This window comes from Neomonachus schauinslandi, chromosome 1, assembly GCF_002201575.2.
Source record: "Neomonachus schauinslandi chromosome 1, ASM220157v2, whole genome shotgun sequence".
NCBI lineage: Eukaryota > Metazoa > Chordata > Mammalia > Carnivora > Phocidae > Neomonachus > Neomonachus schauinslandi.
In genome coordinates this window covers 213,752,878-213,780,240 of record NC_058403.1, presented here as the reverse complement: position 1 = coordinate 213,780,240, position 27,363 = coordinate 213,752,878, and the positions used below count along the sequence as shown (strand labels likewise).

Sequence of the window (27,363 nt, the reverse complement as noted above, 5' to 3'; positions counted from 1 at the left end):
CCTCCCCTGAAATTCGGCCACTCACTGCTCAATCAGACCAACCCCCCAGCTATTGGTGCTTTCCCTTCTGCAGTGGAGAGCTCCCAAGGAGGCTCCTGGGAGTCCCCTGGCGCAACCTGGGGTTGAGGGGCAGGGAGGAGGGCTTCCTGGGAAGCTGCGCCTTGAGGGATGGCAGGAATCGGGAAGGGTGCTCCAGGTGGAAAACTGCACATGCAGGGGCCTGCCTGAAGAGCACTGCTGTGTGGCTGCAGGTGGATGTGGAGGAACCAGGTCTTATCTTGAGGGCATTGGGGAGCCGTGGGAAGTATTGGAGCAGGGGAGGGATGGAGTCCAACCAGTGACTTTCAGAGCTTCCTTCTGGCTGTGCATGAGGAGTGGACTGTGGGAAGCCAGCGAAGCTGCGCTGATGGGAGGGGTGTGGGGAGCTGGGGGAGAGAGGGTCCAGCTGGGCAAAGCTTGAGGGGCTGGTGGGAGCGTGGAGCTGGGGACTCGGGCTGGAATGAGGGGGGAGTCTGGTGGGTGGCCCTGCTGCCAAGCTCAGGCTGATGAAGATGCAGGGGGAGTGAAGGTATCCCAGGCTCAGCCTGGAACATCCACGAAGACACCCATGAGGGGAACGGGGGGTGGGAGGCAGCCCTGGGTGGGGCTCAGGGAGGGGGCTGAGGTTGGTTGAGGGACTGGGAGGGGTGTGCAGGGGGTGACGTGCCTCACCCAGTGCTTTCTGGCGGGGCACGGCCTGGGAGCCTCAGCCAGGACACAGCTCCAGTCCAGGGATCCAGCCACAACCCCAGGCATGACTCCCAGCTCTGCAACCCCTGACGGAGCCGTGGGTGGGATCACTATTGGGGTGGGAGGCGAAGGCTGTGGTGCCCAGGCAGCTGGCCTTCCCTACCTGACACACTGTCTCCCATTCTGACTGTCCCACCCGCCCTGTGACTTCTGGTTTGTTCCATGACCACTCCCATGCCTGACCCTCTCATCAGCCTGCAGGATGGGGCCGGCACACTGAGTTCTTCTCATGGCTCAGATGGGCAAACCGAGGCCAGAAAGCACCGCCTGGACTCCTGAGTACTTCCAGTGCCGGCTTCCTGTCATGCTTCGTGTGGCCCCCTGGCCTCACTTCCTTCCTCTGAGCACAGCCTAATGGTGGTCTCTGAGGCTCAGGACTGTGACCAGGAAGTCAGATGACAGGGCCAGGCATACAGTAGGGCCTCCAATGGGTTAGGATGGCCTGACCCCATCTCCCCACCCTTACGCCAGGCCCAGCGTGCCCTTGGTGACTCCAGGGTGGGTGGGGTGGGGAGGGTTCTGTGGGTAGGAGCAGATGGACGACAGTGCATGAGCAAGTGAGTGAATGCATGTGTCCAGGTGAGGGGGGCAGTAAGCACCTCCCTGTGGGCAAGGGAGAGCTGGCTGATTTGGGGAGGGGGCTCCTAGGAAGGAGGTGGAGGAGAGGATGGGCTGCCATTGGTGGGCCTCAGACAAAGGCGGAGGGAGGGGGCGAGTGCTGATGGGAAGGGAACAAAGAGGGAAGGGGGGCGGGGAGGTGGGACAGCTCTGGGAAAGGCCTAGCCAAGAGAGGCGGGGCCGGCTGGACAGAGGGTGGAGGCTGGGCCAGAGTGAGAAAGGACCGCCACACACAAAGAAGGGGTGGCAGTGGCAGAGCCCAGGAGATGGGGCATGGGGCAGCCGGGGCCGCAGGGGCTGGGAGAGGGCTGACCGGAGGGGGGCCGGGCCAGGCAGGTAGCTGCTCTGGCTCCAGCTGCTGGTGGGGGTGGGGTGGGGGCGGGGCATCCGATCTTAGCCCCCCAGGGTGACTGTGATGGGCTTGGGTCTGTCTGTCCGGCTGTCCAGCTGTGGGGGTCCCACCATCAGCCTGGCCATTGCTCTCTGAGCTGCTTTTTGTTCGGCAGGCACAGCATTTTTATTGTCCCTCGGTTGGGCCAGCGGGTGGTCTGCCCAGGCCCTCTGGGCAGGTGCGTTTCTGTGGGTCAGGGCCTGGGCTGTCAGCATGTGTGTCTGGGAGCCCGGCAGTGAGGACGGCCATGCATTTGTGTCTGCTGGCCAGCGGCACGTTTGGGCCGTGTGTCTCGACGTCCATCCCATGGCTCTGCCCACATCTGTCACCATCTGTCTCTCCACCGGCCATGCCGCATGTGTCCAGGGCCAGGCCTGCAGCGGTCCACACCAGGCATTCCTGCTGGGACTCACCCCAGGACTGGATGGGAGGGCTGGGTCTTCGATCAGGGGCCAGCCCTCCCTAGGCCCTTGGGTGAACCTTCTGACCTGTGGCCCCAGGCGCTGCAGGAGCTGAAGATGGCGAGCTCCGTGGCACCCTACGAGCAGCTGGTGCGGCAGGTGGAGGCCCTGAAGGCCGAGAACAGTCACCTGAGGCAGGAGCTGCAAGACAATTCCAGCCACCTGTCCAAGCTAGAGACGGAGACATCCGGCATGAAGGTGCGGGTGGGGCTGGGGCTGCAGTTACAGGCACAAACACCAGGAGGTTGGACCTAGAGGCCGGCTGGCCCGGCTGGGGCATCTCAGGGTGGGGGTGGCCCTGGGCAGCCCAGGCAGTGGGCTTATGCTGGTGGTGCTCTTTCCCGCCCCCCCCTTAGGAGGTCCTGAAGCACTTACAGGGCAAGCTGGAACAGGAGGCCGGAGTGCTGGTGTCCTTGGGGCAGACCGAGGTCCTGGAGCAGCTGAAAGGTGAGGGCCCTGCCTGGGGGCCCCCTCTGCACGCTGGGGCAATCTCCAGCTTGCCCCCAGAGGGAGGGGCAGGAAGCAGCGCTGACCTGGCCCTCTCCCTCCATGCCCATACAGCCCTGCAGATGGACATGACCAGCCTGTACAAACTCAAGTCCCAGCCCCCAGCCCTAGGACCCGAGCCCACTGCGCGGACCCCCGAAGAAAGTCCCGTCCACGGCTCTGGGCCCTCTAAGGACAGCTCTGGGGAGCTGAGCCGAGCTACCATCCGGCTGCTGGAGGAACTGGACCGGGAACGGTGAGAGACCCCGGGCGGTGGGAAGCCCCGCCCCCGCTACCCGGGCCCCTGACTGGCCCACCGGCATGCGTCCCACCCGCCTCCTGAATCGACCCTGCCCACACCCGCTGCTTGTGGCGTGTCTTCCCCCTTTCCGGGTCCAGTGGACTCTGGAGGACAAAGGAGGGGGCGTTCCTCGCAAAGAGGGAGGCTCCCGGGAGATACCCTCAGGGGTCCCCAGTATGCAGGCTTCACCAGGGACAGGGCTGTGTCCATTGCCAGTGTCAGGACTGGAGCCAGAAGGGTTCAAGGCAGCCTTTGTGGAGAGAGGGGCTGTGGCCCAGGAAACCCGGGCCCGTGGCCAGCAGAGGAAAGCGGGGCCCAGGCGCCCAGCTCCGCTCAGCTGGGTTGTGTGGGGTCAGATGGGGCAGTTCAGGAGCGGCTTGGAGTCCTGTCCGCGCTGTGCTGTGGGACCTCAAGCGAGTCTCCTAACCCCTACCAGCCTCAGACTCCTGCCCTGTAATTATATGGAACATAGGCAAAATTATTTAAAGTCAGTAAGTTTTTATTTAAAGGAAAAAAAAAAAAAAAAAGACACAGAGCCTAACCTTGGAGCTCTGTACAATGGGAACAGCAGTGTCTCCCCCACAGGGTTGTTCAGAGCGAGACTTGGGCCTGGAGCAACCTGAGCCTGACTTGGTCTTTGCAGGCTAGAGGGAGATTAGCAAGTGCGGGAGAGGTGTTGGGGGCAGAACAGCCCCCTCAGAGCCTTTCTCCGGGGACCAGAACTTATAAAGGAATTGCTTCTCTCCTTTGAATTGATTTTCTGCCCCCCACCCGTCCCTGAAACAAGTGATTACACATCAAGGCAAACACCGCATGCACGACGGCCCCCCCTCTGCGAGCTGCGCCCACCGACTCGCCCCCCCCCCCAGGTGCTTCCTGTTGAACGAGATCGAGAAGGAGGAGAAGGAGAAGCTCTGGTATTACTCACAGCTGCAGGGCCTGTCCAAGCGCCTGGACGAGCTCCCGCACGTGGAGACGGTGAGCGGCCGGCGGGGGCCGGGGGTGGGGGGGGGCTCGGGCCCGGACGCGCCCTCACCGCGGCCCGCCCCCCCCAGCAGTTCTCGATGCAGATGGACCTGATCCGGCAGCAGCTGGAGTTCGAGGCCCAGCACATCCGCTCGCTGATGGAGGAGCGCTTCGGCACCTCGGACGAGATGGTGCAGCGGGCGCAGGTGAGGCGGTAGGCGGGGCCGGGCGCGCAGCGGGTGCGGGGAAGTCTGCATTACCCGGCGGGCAGGGACTGCCGTGGGCGGGGTCTAGCTCAGGGGGCGGAGCCAGAGCTAGAGCCCTTTGTGGGGTGGGGGGCGGAGGGGCTAAGGGCAGAGCCGGGCCCAGAGGGCAAAGTCCGAGAAAGGTGGGGGCAGGGGCGGACACTGGGCGGAACCGAATGTGAGCGAGCCCCGGGCCTCGGTCAGTGGACGGGACGAGATCAGGGAGTGGGCTGGGCCAAATAAGGGAGTGGGTGGAGTCAGTCTGGGTTGGGGTTGGACCGGGATGTGGGCAGAGTCAGGTAACAGGGCGGGGTTTAGAGCGGGTGGGGCCGCATAGAGGAATTGGATGGATCAGAGCCAGGGGCGGGGCCAGGGCAGAGTCAGACGTCAAAGTGTGGTTTGGGCAGTGGGTGGGGTCATAGCAGGGAGTGGGCGGAGCCAGAGCCGGGGCCGGGTCAGCCCCAGCGTGCATCTTTCTCTGGGCTCAGATCCGTGCTTCGCGTCTGGAGCAAATCGATCAGGAACTGCTGTCCGCGCAGGACCGCGTGCAACAGACCGAGCCCCAGGTACTGGGATGGGTGGAGCCAGGGCCCTGGGGTGGTGACGGGTCCAGGCAGGGCCCTGCCCGGGGTGCAGGAATGGGCCCGTAGCCCCCACCCACATCGTCTTGGTCTGGGCGCTTTGTGGGGTGCTCCCCAGTCGAACCCCCGGGCCTGGCGTTCTCTGCACAGGCCCTGCTGGCGGTGAAGTCAGTGCCGGTAGATGAGGACCCAGAGCCTGAGGTCCCCACGCACCCTGAGGATGGTGTCCCTCAGCCGGGCAACAGCAAGGTGAGGGGGTATCCAGGTTTGTTGGGGGCCAGGCGGGTGGGTTGAGGCGCGAGGGGTGTGGGTGGCCAGCCGGGTTGAGGTGCATGGTGAGATGGGTCCCTCCCGCGTCTCTGTCAGATGTGGGGGACCCGCCCTCCTCCGTCTCATAAAGTGTCCCCAGGTGTGGAAGGGCGAGCCTGGGTGGGGTGTGTGCTGAGACCGGCAGGGCCAGCATGTGGTCTCAGGCCGGTAAGGTGGGTGGGGGATAGCGGTCCTATGGGTGTGTGGGGGGGGACACTCTAGCCTTAGACATAGGAGGTCACCCAGTGAGGGACGACAGGGTGGGCATTTGGCCCTCCAAAACTGGGGGCACTCAGTGCTGGCTGACGCCTCCCATCCACCTCGCCAGGTGTGTGCGCTGGCCCCCGGGAGGATGCAGGGCGAGGGGGGTCGGGCTGAGCAAGCGATTCTCCTGGGCTGGGGTCACAGGACTCTCACTGTGTTTGGGCCGCTCAACGGGGGTGCGGGACTGCCCCTGGCTGGGGCCGGGTGAGCTGGGCGGGGTTCCCCACCTTGACTCCATCCCCTGCCCGCCTAGGTGGAGGTGGTCTTCTGGTTGCTGTCCATGCTGGCGACGCGCGACCAGGAGGACACGGCCCGCACCCTGCTGGCGATGTCCAGCTCGCCGGAGAGCTGCGTGGCTATGCGCCGCTCGGGGTGCCTGCCGCTGCTGCTGCAGATCCTGCACGGCGCCGAGGCTGGCGCGGGGGGTCGGAACGGGAGCCCCGGGGCGCCGGGAGCCAAGGATGCGCGCATGCGCGCCAACGCGGCGCTGCACAACATTGTCTTCTCGCAGCCGGACCAGGGCCTGGCGCGCAAGGAGATGCGCGTCCTGCACGTGCTGGAGCAGATCCGGGCCTACTGTGAGACGTGCTGGGACTGGCTGCAGGCCAGGGACGGCGCCGAAGGCGGCAACGGCGGCGGTGAGCACGTGGGGGCCGCCTGTGCGCCGGCCGAGGCCTTCTGGGGACTTTGGCTAAGTTCCGGGGAACCCTTGCAAGCGGGGTGCAGTTTGAGACTCCTAGTTTTTCCAGCTCACTACAAATACATGACAAAAACGCTGCCAAAATGTACTTAGCACCAGGCACTGCGTCATCCCCCTCTGCAACCCCGGGGGTGGGCAGCACCCTCTGTCCTGGCTTTGGACAGGTGTGGTAAGGCCGCCCTGCTCTGGGAGGGCCCCCCATGTGCTCCGCGGGCGGCGGTTTGAAAAGCTCTGGGGTCCCTGCAGGCCTGTGGGGTGAAGGCAGGGAGGGGCAGGGACCCACCAGGAGTGCGAGGGTCTGACCCGCCCTGTGGCCCACAGCCCCGGTGCCCATTGAGCCTCAGATCTGCCAGGCCACCTGTGCCGTGATGAAGCTGTCCTTTGATGAGGAATACCGCCGTGCCATGAACGAGCTGGGTGAGTGCCCCCTCCCTCCTCCATGACTACACACCGCCTCCCGACTGGCGGGGGGGGGGGTGCTGCTGGCCCCCATTCCACTCAGGGCCGGCTTTTAGCCACCAAGGTGCTGGGGCTCAGAGAACAGGGAGGTGACTTTGCTGAGGAAACCAAGAGTAAAGGTGAAAGACCCAATAGCAAGGCTCAAACATCACATCCATATGCTCAATTTCACTGTCGTGATTACAAAATGAGATACGCTTCTCACCCAGCAGGTGGTCAAAACGCCCAAAGGGTAGACCCCGTTCCTGTGGTTGGCTGTGTGGAAGTGGGTGCTTGCAGCCCCCTGGGGGGGCACCCGAGTGCAGGCGCGCTGGAGGGGCATTTGGCTCCAGCAGATACTTTATGAATGTGCGCACTTTTGAGGACCGCCCCCCTCCCAGCTAGGAATTTACCCTCTGGAGGAAGCAAGCCACCCAGATAAAACCCCAAATCTGGAGACCGCGTGTGCCCAGTAGCTAGGAGTCGGTCGCAGGCAGTGGCGTCTTACCTTCCCTTTGAAGCTCTCCTGTGGTGGGGGGAGAGGAGGAGGTGGTTCGGTCCGCTCCGTGCACGATACGCCTGCACACACGTGCCCCAGAACGCAGTCTAAACCCAGGAGGATCGAGTGCCCCTGGGCTGCGCTTCCCGCCAGCCGGTGCGAGGCCGCCACGGGGAATTTCTGTTGGCACCATATCCCCCTCTGACCTTGAACACCTGGACTATGGACACACAGAATTTCATATGAAACTGGTTCTCAAAGTGTGGCCCAGGACCCCTGAGGGTTCCTGAGGCCCTTCTAAGAGGTCCCCAAGGTCGCAGTTCTTTTGATAAGGACACAAGATGTGATTTGCATCTCCCACCCCGGTCTTCTCTTGGGCGTTTTCCAGATGCTCCTACTCTGAGGACCACCGGGCTGTATGTTCTGGGGTTTAAAAGGCTTCCTTTTAATTTCCAGCAGCGTGCGTATGCCCAGCTCTCACCCACAGGAACAGAGTCTCTTTGGGGGTCCTCGAAAACATTTGGAGGATACAGGGGTCCCAAGGGCAAAACACTTGCATGCCATGTCCGCCAGGACCCCCTAGCCAGGTGGTCCCACCCACAGCTGAGTTCACAGCACTGTCTGCCTGTTCTTGTTCGTGTCCTTCCTGTGGGTTTCCAGCAGCGGGGTTTCCACGTTCAGGAGCGTGAAAGGCCTTGGAAGCATCCCCTGAAATAGCTTATAATTATGTACTAAAATTTTTAGGGGTGCCCGGCTGGCTCAGGCAGTAGTGTGTGACTCTTAACCTGAGGGTCGTGAGTTCAAGCCCCACATTGGGTGTAGAGCTTACTTACAAAGAAATTAAATTGTGGTAGAATGTACATAAGATTTGCCATCATAACCGTCTCTAAGCGCACAGCTCAGCGGCATGAAGCACACTCACACCGTCCTGCGACCGCCCCCACCCTCCGTCTCCAGAACGTTCCATCTCCATAAACTGAGACTCTGTCCCCACGAAGCACGGACTCCCCACTCCCTGCCCCAGCCCCCGCTCCCACCCTCTCCTTTCTGTCTGTGTGGACGGGACTCCTCCGGGGACCTCCTGGGAGTGGGGTCCTGCGGGATGTGTCCTTCCGGGTCTGGCTTATTTCACACAAACACCCTCAAGCAGAAAGTCTTTGGGGTCCACCCATGCGCTAGCAGGTATCAGAGCGTCCTGCCTTTTCGCGGCTGAGGAATGTTGCATTGTGGACGGACACACTGTGTCCACCTTTCGGCCGCTGTGAGCCATGCTGCTTGAACATGTGGCATGTGTACTTTGGAAGTTTTTAGATGCGTGCTACTAACTTCCTGCCCCAGGGACGCTGGCATCACCCCCATCATCGTTGCGATGGGGAGATGGTGGAGATGGGGCTTCTCATGCTTGTGTTGCTGCTGCATTCCCTTCTCTCCATACTGACCATTTCCCCCGATTCGTTTTCCCCCACAGTAGCTCCTGAGCACGGGCCATCCACAACCTGCCCTCCGTGGCTCGTGGTCCGGAGGGAATTCTCATGTGGGATGTTGGGGGACTTCCCTGAGAAAGTGACTTGAGCTGGGAGTAGAGACAGGAACCTGGGCAAATAGCACGGAAGAGCATTCCGGGCAGAGGGAACAGCCGTGCAAAGGCCCGGGAGCTGGCAAGGAGCCCTGGAGGCTGGGGAGGGGGACCTGAGCAGGGCAGCTGTGGGTGGGAGGGAGCAGAGGGCATCTGAGGCCGGGAAGAAGGCAGGTGGGTGGTTTGGGGTGCCCGGCAGTGGGCAGGGCCCCCCACCTGTCCGCAGCCGTGCCAAGCCCCTCCCCGCACCCCCGTAGGTGGGCTGCAGGCCGTAGCGGACTTGCTGCAGGTTGACTACGAGATGCACAAGATGACGCGGGACCCGCTCAACCTCGCCCTACGCCGATACGCTGGCATGACCCTCACCAACCTCACCTTTGGGGATGTCGCCAACAAGGTGCCTGGGGCCGGCCAGAGGGTGGGCAGGGTCAGCGTTGTCCCGGTTCGAGCCTCCCTCTCCCCAGCCTCAAAACAGCCCTGAGAGGTGGGGACAGTTGTCCCCAACTTATAGGTGGGTAGACTGAGGCTCAGAGAGGGCTGGTGGGGCCCAGAAGGCTGGTGTCTGGATGCGATCTGCCAGGCTACCATCCTGTCGGCTGCTCTGGGGCCAACGCTGCCGAGAATGGGGCCTCTGGACCAGGGGGCTGGGTGTCCGTGCTGGTCTGGGCCTCAGTTACCTCGACGGAGCAACAGGGTGACGGCTGTCCCTCCCCCGCAACACTCGGCAGTGAGGGTGGGGGCTGGGCTCTAGCACACAGTAGGTGCTCAGTGAGCAGAGGAGGGAGCCTGGAGGTGGGGGTGGTCTGCTTCATGCCCCCTGCCCCGCCTGGCATGACAGGACTTCCCTCTCTCACACCAACAGGCCACGCTGTGTGCCCGCCGGGGCTGCATGGAGGCCATTGTGGCCCAGCTGGCTTCCGAGAGCGAAGAGCTCCACCAGGTACCTGGCTGGCGTGGGCCGTGGCGCCAGGAGCGCCCTGCAGGGTGTCCCACTGCCTGAGGCCTTTCTGCCAGCAAGGCACCCTCTCCCCTGGGTATGGTGGGTCTCCAGTGAGGGGCGTCCCCTCCCGTCTGTCCCCAGCCCCGCCTGACGCAGGGGTGGAGGATGGGAGCCTGGGCCCTAGGTCCACCTTGCCCCTTCTCTGCCCCGGCCCAGGTGGTGTCCAGCATCCTGCGCAACCTGTCCTGGCGGGCCGACATCAACAGCAAGAAGGTGCTGAGGGAGGTCGGCAGCATGACTGCTCTGATGCAGTGTGTTCTGAGAGCCTCCAAGGTGGGTGCCAGCTGGAGCTGGGGCTGGGGGCGGGAGGGGCTCACCCCGGCCGCAGGAAGAGGGAGCGGCCAGGGCTGTTCAGTGCCAGCCACAGGGCAGGGAGACCTGCGGGAGGGGGTGAGTTCCCCATCTCTGGGGGAAATCAAGCCAAACAGTGCACCGCATAGCAGGTGGTCCACACCTGGGGCTTCCAACCCTGCATCTCAAGGTCCTTTGGGTGCCTTTCCTCCCAGCCCTTTGTGCACATGTTGACGGGGAGGGCGGCGTGGGTGGGGCTGACCCCCTCCTTCCCCCGCTCTGTGTCCAGGAGTCCACCCTGAAGAGCGTGCTCAGCGCCCTGTGGAACCTGTCAGCACACAGCACTGAGAACAAGGCGGCCATCTGTCAGGTGGACGGCGCGCTGGGCTTCCTGGTGAGCACGCTGACTTACAAGTGCCAGAGCAACTCCCTGGCCATCATCGAGAGCGGTGGTGGCATCCTGCGCAATGTGTCCAGCCTCATCGCCACCCGCGAGGACTACAGGTCAGCCCCTCCCAGCCCGCGGCCACCAGGGGCGCGAGGAGGGGGTGGAGCGCGGGCACTGCGGGGAGGTGGACGCCGGGGCACAGTTCGGGGTTGGGAGGGCAGAGCCCACTCTGCTGCGAACCGAGAACAAGCCTTGCTCTGTGCTGAGAACGGACCGTCCTGACTGGTCCCTAGGGACTAAATTTTTTAGCATTAGTGTATCCCAAACCTTGTGTGGGGTATACTTATACTAAATTTTATTTATTTTTTTTAAAGTTTTTTTATTTATTTGAGAGAGAAAATGAGATAGAGAGCATGAGAGGGGGGAGGGTCAGAGGGAGAAGCAGACTCCCTGCCGAGCAGGGTGCCCGACGTGGGACTCGATCCAGGGACTCCGGGATCATGACCTGAGCCGAAGGCAGTCGCCCAACCAACTGAGCCACCCAGGCGCCCACTTATACTAAATTTTAAACTAACCTATTAAAATACAAATATGGGGCGCCTGGGTGGCTCAGTCGGTTAAGCGACTGTCTTCGACTCAGGTCATGATCCCAGGGTCCTGGGATCAAGTCCCACATCGGGCTCCGTGCTCTGCGGGGAGCCTGCTTCTCCCTCTCCCCCTCCCCCTGCTGGTGTTCCCTCTCTCGCTGTGTCTCTGTCAAATAAATAAATAAAATCTTTAAAAAAAAAATACAAATATGTATTACTTTCTAAATATTAGTTATAAATATTCTTTATTAAAATTTTTATAAATAGTATTAATAAGTACTCATCCCTTATCAAAATAAAGTAGTATTTATTAGATGATAATCAGTAATGTTTTTGATGTAGGAAAATACATAACATTTATTTTTAGTGTAAGTATATCCCAAATATGGCATGGGCTATACTTGTGCTAAAGATTTTATTTATTAAAGTCAATAAAACATTTATTTACTAATACTGCTAATTAACAATACTTAGCATTTTTAAAAACAGATAAGACTTGCCTTCAGTGTAAGTATATCCGAAATATTACCAGATGTGGTTATGCTAAAATGAGATAAACTCAATTTTACATTAAAAGATAGTATTAATTTATTATTTTAATATGTATATTTTAGAAAATATGTATTCCGTTTTCTGAAACGTAAAGTTACTTTGGCGCCTTGCCTTGGTGTTTGCGAAGTCTGGCCCCCTGTCCCGGCGCGCGGGGCGGGGCGGGGCGGGGCGGGGCCGGTGCCGGCCTGACGCTCCCCCGCCCCCGCCCCCCCTGCAGACAGGTGCTGCGGGACCACAACTGCCTGCAGACGCTGCTCCAGCACCTGACGTCCCACAGCCTGACCATCGTGAGCAACGCCTGCGGCACGCTCTGGAACCTGTCCGCCCGCAGCCCGCGCGACCAGGAGCTGCTGTGGGACCTGGGGGCCGTGGGCATGCTGCGCAACCTGGTGCACTCCAAGCACAAGATGATCGCCATGGGCAGCGCCGCCGCCCTGCGCAACCTGCTGGCGCACCGGCCTGCCAAATACCAGAGCACGGCCGCGGCCGTGTCCCCCGGCGCGTGCGCGCCCAGCCTGTACGTGCGGAAGCAGCGGGCGCTGGAGGCCGAGCTGGACACGCGGCACCTGGCGCAGGCGCTCGACCACCTGGAGAAGCAGGGCCTGCCCGAGGCCGAGGCCGACGCCGCCTCCAAGAAGCCGCTGCCGTCCCTGCGGCACCTGGACGGGCTGGCCCGGGACTATGCCTCGGACTCGGGCTGCTTTGACGACGACGAGGCGCCCTCCCTGGCTGCGGCAGCCGCCACCGCGGAGCCTGCCAGCCCGGCCGTGCTGTCGCTCTTCCTGGGGAGCCCCTTCCTGCAGGGGCAGGCGCTGGCCCGCGCCCCGCCTGCCCGCCGCAGCGGACCGGAGGCAGAGAAGGAGGCCGGCGGGGAGGTGGCCGTGGCGGCCAGGGCCAAGGCCAAGTTGGCGCTGGCAGTGGCGCGGATCGACCGGCTGGTGGAGGACATCTCCGCCCTACACACCTCGTCTGACGACAGCTTCAGCCTCAGCTCTGGGGACCCCGGGCAGGAGGTGCCGCGCGAAGGCCGGGCCCAGTCCTGCTCCCCTTGCCGGCGGCCCGAGGGCAGGCGGCCGGAGCCTGGCAGCCGTGCCCACCCACTACTGCGGCTCAAGGCTGCCCACACCAGCCTCTCCAACGACAGTCTCAACAGCGGCAGCACCGGTGATGGGCGCTGTCCCCGCGAGCACACACGGCCCTGCCCGCTGGCCGTGCTGGCCGAGCACCGCGAGGGGCCCCCCTGCAACCAGGTGCGGCCCAGCCGGCTGGACCTCCATCTGCCGGGGAGCCAGGAGCCGGCATCCCGGGACAGCTCTGCCGCCGACGCCCGCGTGCACACCATCAAGCTGTCGCCCACCTACCAGCACGTGCCGCTCTTCGAGGGCCACCCCAGGGCGGGCATGGGGCCCCTGGCCCCCGGAGCCCGGAAGCAGGCCTGGCTGCCCACGGACGGCCTGAGCAAGGTGCCGGAGAAGCTGGTAGCAGACACAGGGCCGCTTTGCCTGTCCCGCTGCAGCTCCCTGTCCTCGCTGTCCTCGGCTGGCCACCCAGGCCCCAGTGAGGCCGGGGACCTGGACAGTGACTCGTCCCTCGAGGGGCTGGAGGAGGCAGGACCTGGCAAGGCAGACCTGGACGGGGCCTGGCTCGGGCCCGGGGCCGCCTCCCTGCCCGTGGCCATCCCGGCACCCCAGAGGGGCCGGGGCCTGGGGGTCGAGGACACCACGCCGTCCAGCTCCTCGGAGAACTGCGTGCAGGAGACGCCGCTGGTGCTGAGCCGCTGCAGCTCGGTGAGCTCCTTGAGCAGTTTCGAGAGCCCGTCCATCGCCAGCTCTGTCCCCAGTGACCCGTGCAGTGGGCTGGGCAGCGGCACGGTCAGCCCCAGCGAGCTGCCCGACAGCCCTGGGCAGACCATGCCACCCAGCCGCAGCAAGACGCCCCCGCTGGTCCCCGTGCCCCCCGGCGAGCGCGAGAGCACCCAGTTCAGCTTGCAGTGGGAGAGCTACGTGAAGCGCTTCCTGGACATCGCGGACCGCCGCGAGCGCTGCCGGCTTCCGTCCGAGCTGGACGCGGGCAGCGTGCGCTTCACTGTGGAGAAGCCCGACGAGAACTTCTCGTGTGCTTCCAGCCTCAGCGCGCTGGCCCTGCACGAGCACTACGTGCAGAAGGACGTGGAGCTGCGGCTGCTGCCCCCGGCCTGCCCCGAGCGTGGTGGCGGCGGTGGCGGGCCTGGCCTGCACTTTGCTGGGCACCGCCGGCGGGACGAGGCTGGGGGCTGCCTTGAGGGGCCGGCCGCCGCCGACCAGGAGCTGGAGCTGCTGCGTGAGTGCCTGGGGGCGGCGGTGCCCGCCCGGCTCCGCAAGGTGGCCTCGGCCCTGGTGCCCGGCCGCCGTGCACTGCCTGTGCCCGTCTACATGCTGGTGCCTGCCCCCGCCCGGGTGGAAGACTCCTGCACCGACTCCGCCGAGGGCACACCTGTCACCTTCTCCAGTGCCACCTCACTCAGTGACGAGACACTGCAGGGACCTCCCAGGGACCCGCCTGGCGGGCCTTCGGACAGGCAGAAGCCCTCAGGTCGTGAGGCCCCGGCCGGGCAGGCCACGGGCCATAGGCACAGGGCACGGGGTGCAGGCCGGAGCACAGAGCAGGCCCGGGGGGCAGGCGGGAGCCGGGTGGGGCTGGAGCTGCCCCTCCGCGGGCCCTCAAGCGCCTGCACGGACCGGGCCAGCCCCCGCCCCATCCCTGCGCGCGGGGACGGGGCACCGCAGTCACTGTGCCTCACGACGCCCACCGAGGAGGCCGTGTACTGCTTCTACGACAACGACTCCGATGAGGAGCCCTCCGAGGCGCAGGTGAACCCGCGGCGGGCGTCAGCCATCCCCCGTGCAGTAAGGAGAGAGCACCAGGCCGGCAGGAAGGAGGTGCAGGCCTTGCCCAAGGTCACGCCCAAGGCCACGCCAGGCGCCCGCGCCCAGCCCAGCCTCATCGCCGACGAGACGCCACCATGCTACTCCCTGAGCTCCTCCGCCAGCTCCCTCAGCGAGCCTGAGCCCCCGGCGCCCCCGGCCAGCCGGCCCCATGCTCCCCAGCCAGCGGCCAACAAGGTACCAGGCACTGGGGGTGCGCGTAACGGCCCCCCGAGCCCGCGGGCGGAGACGGGCCTGCTCCGGCGCTGCGTTGGCTCCGCGGTGCCCAGGCGCAGGCTGCAGGCATCGGGCCCACGGCGCCGCAAGCCCCAGGCTGCCCAGCCAGACAAGCGGCCAGCAGAGACGCTCCGGGAGCGCGGGGACGAGGCGGCGAGCTCAGACCATGCCTCAGACCTTGACAGCGTCGAGTGGCGTGCCATCCAGGAGGGCGCCAACTCCATTGTCACGTGGCTGCACCAGGCAGCGGCGGCGGCCACCCACGAGGCCTCGTCTGGGTCTGACTCGATCCTGTCCGGGTCTGGGCTGTCCGGGAGCTCCACCCTGCAGCCCCCCCTGCACAGGAAGGGACGGCGGCTGCAGGCGGGGGGCCAGGCGGGCAGCACCGCGAGGCCGGAGAAACGGGACTCGGCCCTGGCCCAGCACAGCACCAGGGGCCCCGAGAAGCTGCGCGGTGCTCAGAAGACCGCGTGCAGGGTGCCGGCCGTGCTCCGGGGACGGACCGTGATCTATGTGCCCAGCCCGGCCCCCCGGGCCCCGCCCAGAGGCCACGCTGGCACCTGCATGGCACCAAGGAAGATGGCACCCCCGAGTCCTGCGCAGCCAGCAGCCCCCGCCAAAACCCCCAGCCCCGGGCAGCAGCGGTCTCGAAGCCTGCACCGGCCAGGCAAGATCTCGGAGCTGGCGGCGCTGAGCCCTCCCCAGAGGAGCGCCACACCGCCCGCCCGCCTGGCCAAGGCCCCCTCATCCGGCTCCTCCCCAGCCTCTCCAGCCTCCCAGCCCCCTACGAGGAGGCCGCCCCCAGGCGCCCAGGCCGCAGGGCCCCTCCCCGGCCCCAGGGCATCTCTGGTGCCCCAAACACCCACACGGGCTTTGCTGTCCAAGCAGCACAAGACACAGAAGTCACCTGTGCGGATCCCCTTCATGCAGAGGCCAGCCAGGCGGGGGCCGCCACCCCTGGCCAGGGCAGCCCCAGAGCCAGGCCCCCGGGGTCGGGCAGCAGCTGAAGGAAGCCCTGGCGCCCGAGGGGGCCGCCTGGGCCTGGTGCGCGTGGCCTCTGCCCGCTCCAGCGGCAGCGAGTCCTCCGACCGCTCGGGTTTCCGGCGGCAGCTGACCTTTATCAAGGAGTCCCCGGGCCTGCTGCGCCGCCGCCGATCGGAACTGTCCGCCCCTGAGGCTGCGCCCCCCGCCTCCCAGGGTGGCTCACCCCGCCGCAGTCGACCTGCGCTGCCTGCTGTCTTCCTGTGCTCCTCACGCTGCGACGAGCTGCGGGCAACCCCCCGGCAGGTTCCGGTCCCCCAGCGAGCCCCCGTGGCCAGGCCCAGTCCCAGCGAGCGGCTGGCCCGGCGCCCCAGCTCCGAGAGTCCGTCCCGCCTGCCTGTCCGCACCCCGGCCGCACGGCCCGAGACGGTCAAGCGCTACGCCTCCCTGCCGCACATCAGCGTGGCCCGCAGGCCCGACGCGGCTGCCCCCGGGCCCACCACTGACGCTGCCCGACGCAGCAGCGATGGGGAGGCCCGGCCGCTGCCAAGGGTGGCGGCACCGGGCACCACGTGGCGTCGCATCCGGGACGAGGACGTTCCACACATCCTGCGGAGCACGCTGCCCGCCACTGCCCTGCCACTGATGGGCGCCCCGTCTGAGGAGGGCCCCAGCGGCCCCCCACAGCGCAAGACCAGCGATGCCGTGGTCCAGACGGAGGACTTTGCTGCCGCTAAGACCAACTCCAGCACATCTCCGAGCCTGGAAAGCAGGGCCCCCCCCCAGGCCCCGGTCAGCGGCCCCACTGCCCTCCTTGGCAGCGATGTGGACGGGCCCGGTCCCACCAAGGCGCCCACCTCTGCTCCCTTTGTCCACGAGGGCCTGGGGGTGGCTGCAGGGGGCTTTCCTGCCAGCCGGCATGGCTCCCCCAGCCGCTCAGCCCGTGTCTCCCCCTTCAACTATGTGCCCAGCCCCATGGTGGCAGCCACCACTGACTTGGCTGCAGAGAAAGCCCCCACCGCTGCCCCCGCCAGCCTCCTGGAATAGTGGCCAGGGCCCGCCTTCTAGAACATCCTTTCCTGGCCAAGGGCTGGTCTGGCTGCCTGGAGGGTGGTTCCACGGTCCATCTACCCACCAGAGCCCGCGCCCTTGGAGCCCCACTGCAGCCTGAATTGGCCTCACATCTCACGCATAGACGCTTGCTTCCGTGCTGTGGGGGCTCTGGAGGGAACAGGGCTGCCGGCTGGACCTCCAGTCCCAGCCTGGAGTGCGCACAGCGAGGCCGTCTGGCCCCAGCCTGGCCCCCACGCAGAGACCACCCTCCCAGCCTGGACCACCCTCTGCAGCACGCTCCAGGGCCCCGAGCTCCGCTGGGCCCAAGCCTCAGCAAGCCCCTCCCATGTCAGGAGCCGCAGGAAGGTGACAGCCCGCCCGAGGTGGGGGACAGGGCTGGGGAGGGTGGCCCCATTAAGCAAGCGCCTGCCAGCTGGGGGCCAGCCTACATGGGGACAAAGCCTATAATTTTGGAGGCCCGGTAATTGGTTAATGATGGCTTTGTGGGTTTGTTTGCCTTCTCAGCCCCAGCTGGGGAGTGTGGGGGTAGGGAGCGGCTGAGGCCGACTCAAAGCCCCCGCCCCAGACAGCGCCGCCTAGGGAGGCGGAGCAGCCTGGACGAACAGGGACGGGCTGGTGTGCCAGCGGCAGGCGCAGACGGAGCCCTGGCCGGGGGAAAGGGGGCCCCGGAGCTGGGCACGGTGCAGTGGGACGGAGGTCCAGGCGCGTCGCAGGGCGACCCTCTGGGGGTTGTGCGGGTGCTGGGACGACGCCAGGGTCTGCGAGCGCACCTGTGGGAGGAAGCGTGTGGAGGAATGTAGCCGAAGGCGGCCGCCGGCTTTTCGATTCCCTTCTCCTTCGCCCCACACACAGCGCTGGGCTCCCCGGGCTCCGCGCCAGGCGCACCATCTCCGCCTCGGGACAGCACTGCAGCAGCGGGCGCGGGGGATGCTGACCACCGGGTGCTAGACTCGGACAGACGGAGGGACAGCGAACCCCGAGGCCTCACTTCTTCCCCTCCCGCCGCCAGGCTGCTCAGGGGCCGTGCGCGCACATGTTCGGGGTCAGCTCCAAGGGCACCTCCTTGCAGAAAGAGCCAACGACCTCTTTCCTGCGCACGGAGGCTCTGGGGAGCAGCTGCTCTCGGCAAGCGGGTCTGCCATGACAGCCGCCACACCTGAGCCAATGCTCGGGCAGACAGGACGCGGCCACCTAAGTCCCTTCTCTGGAGGAGGCGCGCGTGGCGAGGCCCACCCGCGGACACCCCTGTCCCGCCCCATTACCTGAAGTGTTTCCTGTGGCTGACCGTCCCCACGGGAAACCCTCGTGAGCTGTGCTGATCCCAGACCCCACGGACACCCTGCTGCTGTCATGTTGCATCACCAACGCCCCATCCCGTGTGACGGGAGCCGGGGCCCGGCCGGAGAGGGCCCACGGGCAGGAGGCAGGGTGGCCAGCAGCGGAGGCGGTGACGGTGGCTGAGCCAGCTGCGAACGGCCACAGCCCGCCCCTGGGGACACACCAGAGTGTCTCAGACTCTTCTCAGAAACCGCCAGTCCCGGTCCCCACTGTAGCCTGGAGGGCTGGGACTGGGGCTCCTCCAAGCTCCTTTCTGGATTTGGGGACTGCCAGACATCGTGCTTGCATCTCCACGGGGCAGGTGCTCCCCCGACGGCCTGGGGGGGAGGGAAGCGGCAGCGGACCCACCACCAGCTCATCCGGCCATGGGGCCCACGGCTTCGTGCACTGAGACCCTGGGCAGTGCTTCCGCCGCTCTGTGCCTCAGTTTCCCCCACGTGGGCCGTGGGGAGAACTCCCAGAGCTACCTCTTGGGCGAGTGGAGAGACCACCACGCCCGGGGGAGAGACCTGTGCTTCCGGACCCTCCCTCACTGCTGCCTCCGCCCATCTGTCCGCGGGCATATCGTCTCCACAGGCAGGGCAGGAGGGCAGCTCCACCTCGGCGGCACCCCGGGGGCTCATGTCCCGTCCACGCCCAGCAGCCACTTTTGCCTTTCCCAGCCCCCGCGTGGGGGCACAGCCACACCTCATCATCCAGTCTGTGCAGGCGGTGGCAGGTGGCGGCCACCGACAATCAACCTGAGTCGGGAGCTGGACGCCTGAGGTCTCAGGACCTGAAGGACCAACCGAGCCACCTGCCAAGGGAACCGTGAAGGGCCCCTCCGCCTCTGGAGCCCTCCTGGGGCAAGCCTGACGGGGACGCCTGGGAGCCCAGGCCTGGGACTTTGGACCCCGGGCCGGACGGACACCACCACTAGCTGGGTGCTGAATTTGGGGCTACCCGCTGGTGTGGCATTACCTCACCCCTGCTGCCCCCCACCCGTCACCCGGCTGGCGGCCACACGCCCCCCAGCCCGAGCCTGGCCGTTTGGGTCTGTCCCCTGCATCTCTGCTCGTCTCTGCAGCACTACAGGACCTCTGTAAATACAGCCCCAGCTGCCCCCACTAACCACACAGCCATCGTCTGGCCGAAGGAACCCGCGGAACCAGGCGTCTTACGCGCACCTTTAATAAACCCAGCTGTCGAACCGCGCCCCGCTGCCTGTGGCTCTTTCCAAGCGGGTGCGGGTGGGGTGGGGCTGGGAGGGGCCTGGCCTCCGCCAGGAGCCGACACACTAGGACACCTTTCAGAAATCCTCCTCGGCCAGGTCCCTGGGGGCAGAGCTGGAGTGTGGCCTGGCCCCGGGACGGCAGCACAGGGAGGTCAGCAAGCGCGCCCCCGCCTGACCCCTGGGGGGGCTCCGGAGAGCAGACAGCACCCCAGAGTCAGCAGCACCTGGAGACCAGGGCCAAGCAGGGAGGGGTGAAGCGCCTCGCACCGGGCGGGCTGTTAGCTGTGGAAGGGTGCTGATGCGCGAGGGGGCCCAGCCTGGACAGGGCGGTCTTGGGTCCACTGCCATCTCGGGAGCCAAGCCTGGGCTTTCTGTACACCTGTGCCCCCAGGCCTCCTTTCTGGTTCCCAGTTTTAGGGGTCTCTCAGGCTTAAGCAGACTCCCCTTCTTCAGGGAAAGAGAAACACCTCCGGATGCCCCACCATGCCACCCCGGAGCTTCCAGGGACCCCAGGAGAGGGGCAGCTCACAGAGGCACTGTGCAGGGGACCGGGTACAGAGCAGATTGCACCTGAGGGGCTCAGTGGGGATACCCCCAAGCAGCCTCGCTTCTGTGATGCCTCTTGCAGCCACTGTTGCCCTGGTCTTCTGAAAGTCTGCCTTCTAGGGTGAAAAGCCCTTTTCAAGATGTGTTTCTGTTCCACGGCCCCCACACCCACCCACAGGTGAAGCTTGCCAGGATGGAGGCAGCCAACAAGGGCTCGTGTGGGAGATGGGCCAGCTTGTCCTCACGGAGCCCGGCCAGGAGCCCCGTGTGATGCAGTCCCACAGCTCCCAGGCCGGCCCCGCACCCCGACTGTGAACCTGCCCTGTGGGAGCGCCCACACCTTAGGTCAGGGTGCTCGGGGTCCTCAGGGGCGGCACCCGCCAGAGGCCCCATCTCACATCTGGGCCCTGCCGGGCAAAGCTCCTCTCGTAGCCACAGCCACTGTGGTGGAGGGAACAGAACCCCCGCCTCCTCGGGAATCTCAGGGGCCCTGCAGTTCAGGCAGAGATGGACAGAGGCAGCAGAGTGGGTCCCACCAGCTCAGTCTATTGGGGACGATGCGGGGAAGCGGGGTCCTCAGAGGGAAGGAGAGGAGGGTGGACGGCCTGGCCCTCGGGTGCTGGGAACCCCACGTGAAGTCCCGTCTGGGATTCACGGCCCCGGGGTGAGCAGCATCCACACCAGGTCCCAGGCCTGACCCCCAGAGAGGCGCCCGTGCCCGGCTGTGTCCCGGGGGCTCTCTGGGTACCGGGCACGCCCGGACCATGGGACCCGGAGGCCTAAGCTGTGCCAGGTCAGGTGTCACGGGGAGCCGGGGGGCGCCCTGCCCAGGGCAGGCAAGCAAGCGGACCGCTCAGCCCAAGGAGGCAGCCATGGCTCCCGGCAGCGCCACTTGCTTCATCTGGCTGACGTCACGTTCCAGCTCCTCACCAGCTCGCCACAGCTCCTCACACTTCTGCTTCAGCCCAGCGCCCGCCTGCTGCAGCCGCTGATTCATGGTGACGTAGGCTCGGCTCTGCTGGTAGAGCTGTTCCCGCTGGGCCTCCGTGTCCTCCGCCCTCCCGGAGAGGCCTAGGGAGTCTGGGGACGGGACACGGCACACGGGTCAGGGAGGGGCAGGGAGAGCACACAGCTTATCCCCTCAGCAAAGCACGCCACTGGAGGGGATGGATCACTGAAAAAGCCTGGCACCTGCGTCCTGAGGCCCTGCCTGGGTATCGGCCTCCACTCCTGCAAAGGGCGGCGACCCCATGATGGAATCACAGAGCAGGCTGGCTCCCACGCCGCTCTCAGAGCCAGATGCTGCGTCGCGCCTCCCCAAACCTCCTCCCTGGCCGCGCAACCCTGTGAAATCCAACCGTCAGGGAGGTGGCCCAGGTCTCCGCGCCCCTGCTTCCTAAAACAGCACAGGCCCGGGGAGGGCAGCGCAGGACAGCAAGGGTTGCAGGCCGCCCAAAGGCATGTCGAGATGCTCTCCACCCTGCCTGGTTCCCCGGTCTTTGACCTGCGTCGGTACTAAGGCGGGACACAGGCCACACAACACACATGGTCACAGGCAAGCTCCCCCTCTGTGGGCCCTCGCGTAGCCCGGGCCTCAGTGTCCCCTCCCTGGGAACGCTGGTGGACACGCGCTGTGGGGCTGCCCCGTGCAACAGAACATTCCGGTCCTATACAGAGCCAGCCACCAGCCACGAGTGGCTCTTGAGCACATGAAATACAGCCATATGGAGCAAAGCACCAAATTTTTCCTATTACGTAGTTTTTTTTTTTTAAATTCCCAGAGCAGGGCGTCTGGGTGGCTCAGTTGGTTAAGCAACTGCCTTCGGCTCAGGTCATGATCCTGGAGTCCCGGGATCGGGTCCCGCATCGGGCTCCCTGCTCAGCGAGGAGCCTGCTTCTCCCTCTGACCCTCCCCCCCTCATGTGCTCTCTCTCATTCTCGCTCTCTCAAATAAATAAATAAATCTAAAAAATAATAATAAATAAATAAATAAAATTTCCAGAGCATTTCTTAGCCTCTCCAGTTTCCCAGACTAATGGTGAACGTGTCTTCCACCAGCGTAACCCGAGGGCGTGCACTTTCGGCCATCCCGTTGGCCCCAGGGCTCCGAACAGTAGCCCTGGCCAACAGAACACGGTCTCTGTGACTGTCCGATGAACGAATACACGAACCCCACCAAGCAGAACACAAAATTCACCCGACAGCTGTACGCCCAATGCTTCTGTCTTCAGAACCAGCAGTGGACGAAGGCTTCCCACAAAAGGCCGGGCATACATATTTCGGCTTTGCGCGGCTGGCCGTCCCAATGCGCCCTCTGCCACACGGCTCCAGGGCGGCCGCCGGGCATGCACGCCATGGGCATGGCTCTGTGCCCACTCGACCTCGTGGCCCTGAGATCCCCACTTCCTGCATTTCCCTTGTCACCACGCATTCTCACCCCCGCAGCTGAAAATGAAAAATCCATTCTTTTTTCTTTAATCTCCACACCCAGCGCGGGGCTCGACCCCAGACCGAGTCGCAGGCTCCCCCAGTTGAGCTGGCCGCGCCGGAAAACTGCTTTCTCAGCTGCCAGGCTGTACGAGAAGAGGCGGCGAGCGGGATTTGGCCGCGGTGCGGGGCCGATCCGTGCGCCCCCCCTTCACAGGCGTGCAGGGCGAGCTCAAAGCGGTACGGATGGCGCTCGTAATCCCACGGCTTCAAGGGACCTGCTGCCCGGGCTGGGGCTGGGGTGTGCTCCCCCGCCCCTTGCTGCTGGGTCAGGGTCGTCCCTCCCCTGCTCGTACCTTCCAGGGCCAGCGCGGCGAAAACGGGGTCGTCGGAGGGCGCACCCCGCACGTCCTCCAGGATCTGCTCCACCGTGGGGGGCGCCGGGCGCGTGGGCAGCACCACTCGCTTCTTGGCCTTGGAACCCATCCCTGGTGGCGAGAGAAAAGGACGTTGACCGGGGCGTCCACCTCTCGGCCTTTTCCTGGGCCCTTCCTTCCGCCCAGCAAACTCCTACACACCCGCTGGAGCCCCGTTCCCGGGGAAGCCCGCCCCGCTCTGTCCCACCCCTTCGGGCTCGCTTCGCCTCTGGCCCTCCCAACGACCGGCAACATGGGGCCAGGGGTTTCAGCGCCCGGCTCCATCTCTGCCTCAGTTTCCCCGTGAAAGCCTCGAGCGCACCTACCACCTCACCCTGGCGCGCGTACAGAGCCGCCAGCGCCGCTGAAAACCCACTTCCGCTTCCGGTCGCAGCGCGGCCCCGCCCCCCAGGCACGCGGCGCACACTTCCTGCCTCCTCGGGCTCCCGTCCGCCCCTCGTCGCGAGGCCACGCCCCCTGTTAAAGGGGCCGCGCCCGCGAGGGTCCCAGTCCCGTCAGACCGGACAGAGAAGTAGGCGACCTCAGCCTCCCCGGCTCGCGGGTCCTGGAAGAGCATGGGGTGGGCGTGGGGTCCTGTCCCGGCTCCCCTCGCTGCGTCACAAAACACGGAGTACTGGTTTTCTGCCAAAAGGGGACTGGGCGCAGAACCCACGTGGCTGTCGTGGGAACACAGTTACTACCCGTGCAAGGGGGGTGGCTGTGCCAGTAACCGGGGAGCTGGCCAGGGACGCCGGACGCAGGTCGGCGTCGCCCCTCCGGTCCCTAACACCTCCCGCCTGGGCTCCTCCCCTGACGTCTAGGGTGGGAAGACAGGCTGAGCAGAGGGCGGGTCTGTGCCTTTTATTTTTTATTTATTTATTCATGAGAGTCAGAGAGAGAGAGAGAGAGAGAGAGAGGCAGAGGCAAAGGGAGAAGCAGGCTTCCCGCCGAGGAGGGAGCCCGACGCGGGGCTCGATCCCAGGACCCCGGGATCATGACCTGAGCCAAAGGCAGACGCTTAACGACTGAGCCACCCAGGCGCCCCACTGTGCCTTTTAACAGCTTTATTGCATGTAAGCTACACACCGTACAGTCCACCTGTGTAGTGTGCAATTCGGTGGTTTTGAGAGGTAGGTACAACCATCACTGTAGTCTAGTTCCAGAACATTCCATCTCCCCAAAAGGAAACCATGTCTCCATCTGCCGTCACTCTCTGTCCCCCCACAGCTCCCGGCCCCCACGAGCCCCCTTCCCGTCCGTGGATGAGCCTGCTCTGGACGTGTCACCCACGTGGACTCACACCCTGTGTGGCCGTCTGTGTCTGGGTCCCTCACTGAGCGTCATGGGCTTGGGGTCCATCCCCGGGGCCGCCCGTGTGGGTGGAAGAGCATTTAAGAATCACGCTTCTGTGAATTCTCAGTGTTAAAGAGAAACTCACCGAGCAGGATGGAGGGGAACTTAGGGAGTTAGGAATGCAACCCTCCACCTGGCTTGGGCCCCCACCACAACTGGGGTCTCTGGAACCTGGGCTGACCCCCTTTCCTCTGTGGGCCACTGGGTCCTGCGGGGCCTGATGTCTGGGAGAAGACAGTTTCCACGCGGGCACAAGGGAACCCCCAACCATGCCGTGGGGATGGGGGGCCTGCCCCTTCCCCAAAGGAGACCGCAGACTTGGCACCTCCTATTCAACCTTTATTTGCAAACTCTGAGGTCGGACGTGGTGCCTGAGACTCTGGATGGTGTCCTTTGCTCCCCTTGCCCCTCCCCCCCACTTCTGGGGCTGGGACGGGATGGTCATCACAGCCTGACCTCTGCCCCACCCCACCCCACCCCCACCCCAAACTGTGTAACTAGACTTTTCTCTCTCTCTCTTTCCCCTGGACCTGCCAATTTCCGGTCCAGGGTTCCATGTAGGCCGCCCCTGGCCTGAGGGCCTCAGTGATCAGCCAGGGCCTTCTCAGGGCAGGTTCTCGCAGCCCCAGCCCGGGTTCCAGCTGAAGCAAAGGAGCAGGACAGCGGTGCCTGGCCCCTCGTCAAATGTCTCTAGGTTCCCGCCAGCAGCCAGACCCTGGGTGGTGATGGGGGAGGCCCCCGCACGGCGGCAGGCAGCCTACGGAGAGGACGCTGCAGAGGAAGGGACTCCCAAAGGCCATGGCCAGCAAGGCCAGGACCACGGCCTGGGCTCGGCCATGGTGGCAGCTGGGGTGGGCCACTGCGGTGGGCCCAGGGGTGCTGTTGGGAGGGGCGGGTCCGGAGCAGGAGCCCCGATGCTCATCCAGCGTGTAGGCGGGGGGGCAGGTGGTGCAGTTGAGTGGGGAACCGCCGCGGCAGGTGTAGCAGGAGGGGTGGCAGCTCGAGCAGACGCGCAGGGCGGGTGTGGCCGAGCGCCCAGGCCCCGCGGTCACTGCCTGCCGGGTGTGGCTGAAGTACCGCGGGGGGCAGTAGGAAAGGCAGAGGTGGCCCAGGATGTAGGCAGGGCCGTGGCATTCTGCGCCGGGGACACACACATGGGGGGTGAGGCCAAGGCCCGTCGCCCTGCCTGCCCTCCCGCCCCGGGCTGCACATGCACACTGCCCGCGGCTGCCGCCTCCCAGCAGGCGGGCCGGGCCACGTCAGGCACTCACCCTGGCACAGCCCCTCTGTGTCCCACTGCACACACGCGCTGCTGGTCACCTGGGGGCCCGGGGGCCGCGCCGACATGTCCTCGGCCGTCCCATACAGCAGCAGCGTGTAGCGGTACAGCGTCCCTGGGCAGGGGTTGCGGTGGGCATGGGGAGGAGGGGGAGAGGCTGTTGGCAGCCTGGTCCTGCCCTTCTGGGCCCCTCTCCCCAGCCACCCGACCCCGAGCTGCAGTCCCAGACCCGGATGGCGCCCAGGCTGAGCACCCACTGTGCACCAGGCACCGAACGCCGATGGGAACATACGATGTGCCAGACACACCAGCTCGGCCTCTCGGGGAGACCACTGGGAGCCCCTTGGCAGTGGGGTACCCGGGCGGCTCCAGAGCCCGAGGCCCCAGCCTGCATGCAGCTCTCACCCGTGTTGAAATAGTAGCCCTTGTTTTCCAGGCCCAGAGTCCACAAGCCCTGCGGGTCCTCGTCCCAGAAGTGGGTGGACATGAAGATCCAGTTGTTGTAACCTTGGCCGCTGACGTCCAAGGGTCTGGGACAGGAGGCGGGGGCGGGGGGTGGAGCGGGCCCCGTGTTGGCTGCCGGGAGGGCTCCCACGGGGGGCAGGTGTCTGGCCGGAGCAGACCCACCCAGACCCGCCCTGAGCCCACGGTGTGCGTTTGCCCCAGGCCCGGCCCTCCGCCCCGGTACCTGATGGCCACGAGCGTGGAGCGGGTGCCCATGGGGCTGGTGAGCGAGATCTCCAGGTCCCCCCGGCGGCTGTAGGACAGCGAGAGCCGCACCTGCACGTGCTCCAGCGAGCGGATGTAGCTGGCACGGCCAGCGCAGGCCGACACGTTCTTCCTCACTTGCATCAGCGGCAGGATGGGGCTAGGGGTGGCGTGGGGGGTGAGGGCCCCTCCTGCGGGCCTGCTGGGGGATGGGCGGCCAGCAGGTGGGGTCTGGGCTCAGATCGCGGGGCGCACCCTCTTCTTTGAAGATGAGTAAGCAGAGGCCTCGGGACCAGCCTCCCGCGTGTTTGCCAGCCCCACCCCCCACGGTAATGACAGGTGTAGGGAGAGGACAGACGAGCACAGCGGGGGGAGGGCGGTGGAGGAGGGCGCTCACGTGGCGGTGTGCACGATCCGGATGGCGCACTTCTGCTGGGGCCGCGTGGGCAGCCAGGTCCTAGCCGTGTCCACCAGCAGCCTGGCGTCCAGCAGCCCATAGCCATAATGGTGACTCACTGCGCGGAAGGGCGGTCGGCACTCGCCCCGCGGCGTGGCAACCCCACCTCCAGCTGGCCCTGCCTCACCTTGGCGCCCCACGCCGTTGGTCCTCCAGTCCTCAGCCTGGAGCTGTGCCGGCCTGGACGCCCGGACCACCAGGTGCTGCATGTCCCTCCATGTCAAGAACGGGCTGCGGGCAGGCGAGGGCGGGTGAGCTGGGGCCACGCTGGGGGCTGAGCGCGGTGAGCGGGCTCCCCTCTGTCACCTACTTGGCCTCCAGAGCCAGGGCGATCATGCCCGCGGCCAGAGGGGCCGAGGCCGAGGTGCCCGTGTGTTTGTCCGTGCACTGGTGGTGCAGGTCCGTGGTGACCTAGGGGCAGACAGGGGCACGTGGGGGGCCTGTACACACGAAAACCCAGACTTGGTTCAAGAAGGTGCCGCAGAGATCCCCCCAGGAACAGGGCCCTGGGGAACCTGCCCTGCCTGGAAGACAAGAGAATGTGTGAAGGGGTGTCGCGGGGCAGCCCTGGGAGGAGGGGAAGTGGGGAGCAGGAGGGAAGGTGGGGGGAGGGGACAGGTAGAAGGGGAGGAGGAGGGAGTGAATTAGGACGGGGGGTGGGAGAGAAGGGGGCAGAAGGGAAAGTGAGGGATAAATAGGCGGGAAGGAACAGAGTACAGTCAGGGAGGGGACAAGTGAGAGGGGCAGGGAACAGGAGGGGAGAAGGCAGGAGAGAGTCGGGGAGGGGGCAGAGGGCAGTCAGGAAGGGGCAGGGGACAGTCGGGAGGGGCAGGGGACAGGAGGGAAGGAGGCAGGGGACAGGAGGGAAGGGGCAGGGGACAGTCAGGAAGGAGGCAGGGAACAGTCAGGAGGGGGCAGGGGACAGTCAGGGAGGGGGCAGGGGACAGGAGGGAAGGGGCAGGGGACAGTCAGGAAGGGGCAGGGGACAG

The 27,363-nt window shown here is 65.3% G+C and overlaps 3 protein-coding genes across 6 annotated transcripts in view; 1 reads left to right on the top strand and 2 right to left on the bottom strand.

The window, feature by feature from the left end:
* Positions 1-2,316: 2,316 nt before the first annotated feature.
* APC2 (APC regulator of WNT signaling pathway 2) lies at positions 2,317-16,610 on the top strand. Of its 2 annotated transcripts, none has more exons than XM_021705343.1 (14): positions 2,317-2,457; positions 2,616-2,706; positions 2,821-3,001; positions 3,916-4,024; positions 4,105-4,218; positions 4,746-4,823; positions 4,989-5,087; positions 5,665-6,049; positions 6,433-6,528; positions 8,882-9,021; positions 9,487-9,564; positions 9,781-9,897; positions 10,205-10,419; positions 11,660-16,610. In XM_021705343.1, the coding sequence occupies exons 1-14, from the start codon at positions 2,317-2,319 to the stop codon at positions 16,608-16,610; spliced, it is 6,795 nt and encodes a 2,264-aa protein (XP_021561018.1). The 2 variants fall into 2 exon arrangements, with proteins under 2 accessions (XP_021561018.1, XP_021561017.1); XM_021705342.1 differs by having other exon boundaries at positions 4,102-4,218.
* A 2,519-nt stretch (positions 16,611-19,129) lies between these two features.
* Positions 19,130-22,946, bottom strand: C1H19orf25 (chromosome 1 C19orf25 homolog). Of its 3 annotated transcripts, none has more exons than XM_021705348.1 (4): positions 22,912-22,946; positions 22,518-22,649; positions 20,665-20,814; positions 19,130-19,850 (listed from the first exon to the last, which is right to left on the bottom strand). In XM_021705348.1, exons 2-4 carry the CDS (start codon positions 22,645-22,647, stop codon positions 19,768-19,770), a joined length of 363 nt encoding a protein of 120 aa, XP_021561023.1. In that variant the 5' UTR covers positions 22,648-22,649; positions 22,912-22,946; the 3' UTR covers positions 19,130-19,767. The 3 variants fall into 3 exon arrangements, with proteins under 3 accessions (XP_021561023.1, XP_021561024.1, XP_021561025.1); XM_021705349.1 differs by having other exon boundaries at positions 22,904-22,932; XM_021705350.1 differs by having other exon boundaries at positions 19,760-20,814.
* Positions 22,947-24,560: 1,614 nt separating this feature from the next.
* Positions 24,561-27,363, bottom strand: part of PCSK4 (proprotein convertase subtilisin/kexin type 4) — a 5,763-nt gene continuing 2,960 nt past the window's right edge. Inside the window, exons 6-13 of the mRNA XM_044913174.1 lie at positions 26,890-26,941; positions 26,685-26,785; positions 26,502-26,605; positions 26,315-26,432; positions 25,898-26,077; positions 25,615-25,739; positions 25,202-25,324; positions 24,561-25,065 (exon numbers count right to left, since the gene is read on the bottom strand). Coding sequence (XP_044769109.1) covers positions 24,611-25,065; positions 25,202-25,324; positions 25,615-25,739; positions 25,898-26,077; positions 26,315-26,432; positions 26,502-26,605; positions 26,685-26,785; positions 26,890-26,941 — 1,258 coding nt within the window. The 3' untranslated portion in view covers positions 24,561-24,610. The remainder of the gene's footprint in view (positions 25,066-25,201; positions 25,325-25,614; positions 25,740-25,897; positions 26,078-26,314; positions 26,433-26,501; positions 26,606-26,684; positions 26,786-26,889; positions 26,942-27,363) is intronic.

What these genes read in the sequence shown, in the direction of transcription:
- C1H19orf25 (XM_021705348.1), bottom strand. Translation starts at nt 22,647, where the DNA reads ATGGGTTCCAAGGCCAAGAAGCGAGTGGTGCTGCCCACGCGCCCGGCG. An exon ending in CGCCGCGCTGGCCCTGGAAG is followed by an intron (nt 20,815 to 22,517) that starts GTACGAGCAGGG and finishes TCCCGTCCCCAG; the next exon opens with ACTCCCTAGGCCTCTCCGGG. An exon ending in TGAGGAGCTGTGGCGAGCTG is followed by an intron (nt 19,851 to 20,664) that starts GTGAGGAGCTGG and finishes TTTTCACCCTAG; the next exon opens with AAGGCAGACTTTCAGAAGAC.
- APC2 (XM_021705342.1), top strand. Translation starts at nt 2,317, where the DNA reads ATGGCGAGCTCCGTGGCACCCTACGAGCAGCTGGTGCGGCAGGTGGAG. An exon ending in AGCTCCCGCACGTGGAGACG is followed by an intron (nt 4,025 to 4,101) that starts GTGAGCGGCCGG and finishes CGCCCCCCCCAG; the next exon opens with CAGTTCTCGATGCAGATGGA. An exon ending in GCCACCCGCGAGGACTACAG is followed by an intron (nt 10,420 to 11,659) that starts GTCAGCCCCTCC and finishes CCCCCCCTGCAG; the next exon opens with ACAGGTGCTGCGGGACCACA.